At 38.9% G+C, this 4,929-nt stretch overlaps 1 protein-coding gene across 1 annotated transcript; it reads left to right on the plus strand.

Moving 5' to 3' along the window:
• The first annotated feature begins 1,909 nt into the window (after nucleotides 1-1,909).
• Nucleotides 1,910-3,382, plus strand: LOC111238011 (homeobox protein goosecoid-like). Its single transcript, XM_022767370.1, has 3 exons — nucleotides 1,910-2,228; nucleotides 2,442-2,641; nucleotides 3,263-3,382. Exons 1-3 carry the CDS (start codon nucleotides 1,910-1,912, stop codon nucleotides 3,380-3,382), a joined length of 639 nt encoding a protein of 212 aa, XP_022623091.1.
• Nucleotides 3,383-4,929: the final 1,547 nt, after the last annotated feature.

Raw genomic sequence — 4,929 nt, forward strand, 5'->3', positions numbered from 1 at the left:
AGAGTTGTATTTAAAGTTGTATTTGTGCAATATGATATTTTACTGTCAATCTCTCTCTGACCTTTGACCTCCTGTTTGCATTGTACACTGAATTAAAAGGAGTGTGTCATATTTACATGTGTGAATGTTCAGTTCCTTCTGCTCCTCACTCTTCAGTCTGAGGATGCTGTAGTTTCTTTTTATTCTTCTATTCTTTATGTGTGTTAATGATCAATCAGTTCAGAGAGAATTTAAAGAGAGGACACTGATTGATCTGCTACTGATCACCTATTGAGCTTTCCCTCAGATGTCAGACTGAGCTAATATCACCTCACACTCACAGGAAACCACAGAGGGTGGACATTGATTCAATACAACATCATATTCATATTTAATGCTTTTGATTTTTTGTCATCTTTTGAAGCAGTCTTCAGTTTTAACACTGAAGTGAAGATTTAATTTATCCCCTATTATACCACTAGCTGACATTCAGATGATGAAACAAAGATTAATAAAAACGAATGAACAAATGGTGATACCACTACTTCACTATTACTACTGCCACTGTACCACAGTTTAATATTGTGTAAACAGTATTAGACTTTCTGTCACTTTCCTGTGACAGAAAGTAAATTTTACTGATTATAATACTATTTTCAGACAGTTTTGGTCACTGCAGGTTTTCAGACTGAAGCTATGCAAACCAACAACATTAAAACCAGAAAATGTGAGAACAGCTCAGTGACTCCTGTCGTTCATCCTCAGCTTGTCTCACAGAGTTGTGATGTGGCAAAGATCAAACACACTGGTTTCACTGTGATAATATCAGATATATTTTTCAGTCAGTCTCTGGTGTTCAACACTTTGTAAATCAACCATGTTTTATATATTACCTGTGTAATTTTCCTGTTTATAGGAACTTTGTGTGTCTGCTCTCTGTTTTCCTTAGTACAGTGAACACAACCTTGAGTATGGCACTACCTGCAGGCCACCATCTCACCCTGCAGATTATTCTCCCCCAAACTGGACCTGCAGGAAATATTTCATCAAGCATTAGACAACACACTCTTTACCCACACTGGCACACATGAAAACTGTATAAAAGTGTAAGAGTGGGTTGTATTAGAATGGAAACTGTGTTGCAAAGTTATTTATTACATACAGATTTTGATTTTTGTCATTAAAACACAATTTATGCATTGAGCTACTGTGTGTTATGTAGATGTATATACTTCATCTTCAGGAGACAAGGTCTGTGTGGGTCAAGCAACACGTACACTGTACAAGGAACAGTCAGGTTGATTGGTCTGCGGCTGTTTTGTTGTGTGGTTGAATATTTTTGATTTACGATTATATAAATAAATAAATCTGAGAAAGTCGTCACTGAAATGAAAACAAATCTATAGATTTGTATATTGTATAGATACACAGAAAAAAGATTTTCTGCTTGCATTTTGGCCAAGTCTAATTTCATAGCACACTGCAACAAATGATTTTGTTTTTTTTAAATCTAATGTAGCCTACAAGTATTTTTGAACTAATTAAACAGCTACAGGATGACTCAGTGTTTGTGTCCCATTAACTCTAATAAGAGCAGGATAATTAAGTTGTTTGAAGAACAGTGAAAGTCAACAGTTGAGTAGGAGATTTAATGGACAAAACACTTTTCATATTCAGTCACATCATCTCTCAGTTCAAAGAATCTAAGGGTTCAGAGGTCAAATCAAAGTCCAGATTTCTTCTCATCTCTGACTGAACCTCCAGCATCAAACACTGAATTCAAGAAGCTCATTAACATATTAAAGAGCCGTCAGGTGTTTGATGGCAGCTTCTGTTTCTGTTTCTGTTTAAAACTGGACACTGAAGGACTCTGGGAGCTCAGAGGTTACTGGGACAAGTTTCTGGAAACTTTGGATCTTAGAGTTGAATCATGGACGGAAGCAGAGTGTCTGACTTCAGCATCAAGCGCATCCTCTCCCCGCAGCTCGGACACAAGCCGCCAGTGATGGAGTTTCCACCAGAGGGATATCTCCAGGGGATCCCCAGTGGATTCAGTCTGGACTCTGGGAACCTCAGGCCTCCTGCGCCGGTCCCAGTACCAGTGTCAGTGCCAGGCTGCCTGCAATACCAAGGGATGAGCTTTGGAGATGTGTTTTACCCGTACGCAGCCGGTTTCCATCGCACAGACTTCAGCAGCATTTGTCCAAACCCTGGAGTGTATGTGCACTTCAGCGGCCGGGACTCTGCAGGTGTGTGGTCTAATTATAAAGTTTTTTAAAAATTTAATTTAGGATGAAATCAGACAGATCAGAAAACTATTATTGTTTCAAGTTCAAGAAAAAAATAAGTTAAAAAAAGTTTAAAGTCATGTCTACAGTAGTAATATAAAATAATAATATAATAATAAAATCCAGTATTTTTTCAACTATTAAATGATTTTCTTTTTTTTTTTTTTTTACCAGATGCTCAGCTGTTGCCGGGTTACCATGGCTACCACCACACCGAGGTGTCGCAGCCGCGTCAGAAGGGCCGGATGAGGACCGTGTTCACCGACAGTCAGACCAAGCAGCTCGAGGCGCTGTTCGAGTTTACCGACTACCCGGGGATGGAGGCGCGCGCTGAGCTAGCGAGGAGCACCGGGCTGAGCGAGGAGACGGTCAGGGTGAGTCCGACATTATGTTTCACTGGATGGAGAAAAGTAAATGTACTGCCCATTCATGGAATTGCGTAAAGTCTATCCAGGACACGTTTCCAGGTTGCATTTTTTTAGTTTAGTTACCGACTCACCAAGTTTGTTTTTGTTTATGTGGCAATTCAAATCTGTTCATCAGGAAAAAACTGATAAAACTGTTGAATGTTGTAACTAAGATTATTTAACATACAAACCAAAAACCTCTCTACATTTTACGCACGAGCCAAAGACAATTTCTAATATATTTGAATATTAATTAATTTATTTGACAGATATTTTTGTTCAAAGCAACTTTGAGTATTTATTTAAATATTTTTTCGAGATGAAAAAAAAAGACAGACTTGAATTGCCATCAAAACAACATGATGAGCAGATTTACAGTAGAATAAAATCCCCACACTGGACTCAAAGCCATAAAACTATCTTTGTTGTACATGTAGGAGACTGTCAGTCTGTGAAGATTTTTTACTGTACAAAACATAATCTATATGATTTTTATACTTTATAGCACAAGAATATTCATTTGGTTCATTCTGTTTACTCTAAATGTCCTGTTTAAGAACATGAAACTAAAACTCTCTCCTCTCTCAGGTGTGGTTTAAGAACCGCAGGGCCAGGAGGAAGCGACAGCAAAGTGGGTCAAAGGTCAAATCACCCTCCCCTCCTCCCTGCATTGGAGCAGAGAAGAGTCTCTTCACCTCCTTCCTCTAAACCCGATAGACTGTCCACCTGCTGCTCTCAGGTCAAACTCATCCTGTGCAGGGACGCTGTCTTCACAGCCCCAGAGGTCAAAGGTTAGCTGCCTGAAGCCTGCTCTAGGGAACTTCAGCAGAGTGTGATGAGATGAGACTGTTGGTGACCCAACATCACTTTTTTTATTGTGGTGATGCATACAGGTGCTGCTGGGAAAGTTATACACCCCGGACTTCACACCCTGGGGACAGTTGACTCTTAAATGTTTGAGGAGAGCTGTTTGGCCAAAGCTGCAGTTTATTTCTAGATTTAAATTATTTTGTATTTCTATGTAACTTATTGAAATTAGTTTGTTGAAGACATTGTGTGTAGTTTTTAAACACAAGCACAGTTTGTAAGAAGAGTGGTTTCATTAAAAAAAGTAGTTATCATAAATTCTGTCCTGTGTTTGTTTTATATTCTAAATTAGCAGTGAATTGTTTTCATGATGAATAGAACATGCAAATATTTCAATCACAAAATACAAAAATATAGAATAAAATATAATAAGAAGGAAACTAATGAATATAATGATGAATATACAAAAAATAAGGATAACATACTGAGATGAGGACAAAAGACAAAAAAGGGACAACCTCACTGTGATGTTCCCATTTCCCAGCTCCCATTTCCAGCGATACTCTTCCAACTTTATGATAATTGCTGAAGAGCAGCCGGGTGAACAAGAGAAGTGTGCCACAGAGACAATGCTGGTGCAGAGGAGGCTCTCTATTCTTTGACCACAAGTTTCTATCCTAACATGAGGGCAGTCTGGATCCAGCATGAGACAGAGTCAAGCCACTCAATGCTGAGGGGTCACCCAAAATAAAGAGACTTGAGGAGAAGGGGTGGGCTGGTAACTTTCTCTACACTGATATGAATGGCTGACCAGAACTCCTGAATTTTAGGGCAGCTCCAGAGCATGTGTACTAGAGTACCATCTCTGTGATGACACCTCCAGCACTCTGGATGGTTCACCAAACCCACCTTCTGCAGCCTGGATGGTGTCCAGTAGACTCTATTTATAATTTTGAATTGGATCAGCCTTGTTCACAGTTCCCTTGATATTTTATTCCCATTCCTATAAATCGATCATGATTGGCTGTAAGGATCATAGAATAGTAGGCAGAAGCTTCATGACCAAAGACTTTTAGGACCGTCTCTAGAGTGTTAGCATTAGATGGAGATTTTAATGTTGTAATTCCTGATACAAGTTCCTTACAACTGTGATACATTTTTGAACCCAGGCTTTCCAGAGGAACAATTATTTATCCATACAGAGTTTGGGATTTGGGCAGACTGTGACAGACCGGTGAAGATTGGAAGTCAAATTCAAGGATCCGAGCTACTCTCTTCCAAACCTATTGTATATGGGACACAATAAGATGTAACTGACCCTGTGGGCTAGGTTGGCTGTTATGTTTCAGATGTTTGTATAAATTATGTATCAGAAACACGTAGGCTATGAAAACAATTACTACAACATAATTTATAATGTACTTTGTATGGAACCTCACCATGAAAAA

The sequence above is a fragment of the Seriola dumerili genome, unplaced genomic scaffold (genome assembly GCF_002260705.1).
Source record: "Seriola dumerili isolate Sdu_G_001 unplaced genomic scaffold, Sdu_1.0 BDQW01001168.1, whole genome shotgun sequence".
NCBI classification, from domain to species: domain Eukaryota; kingdom Metazoa; phylum Chordata; class Actinopteri; order Carangiformes; family Carangidae; genus Seriola; species Seriola dumerili.

Bases quoted from the DNA above. Each gene is read 5' to 3' on its own strand.
- LOC111238011 (XM_022767370.1), top strand. From the start codon at position 1,910: ATGGACGGAAGCAGAGTGTCTGACTTCAGCATCAAGCGCATCCTCTCC. The intron at 2,229-2,441 runs GTGTGTGGTCTA...TTTTTTTACCAG, and splicing joins CAGCGGCCGGGACTCTGCAG to ATGCTCAGCTGTTGCCGGGT. The intron at 2,642-3,262 runs GTGAGTCCGACA...CTCCTCTCTCAG, and splicing joins TGAGCGAGGAGACGGTCAGG to GTGTGGTTTAAGAACCGCAG.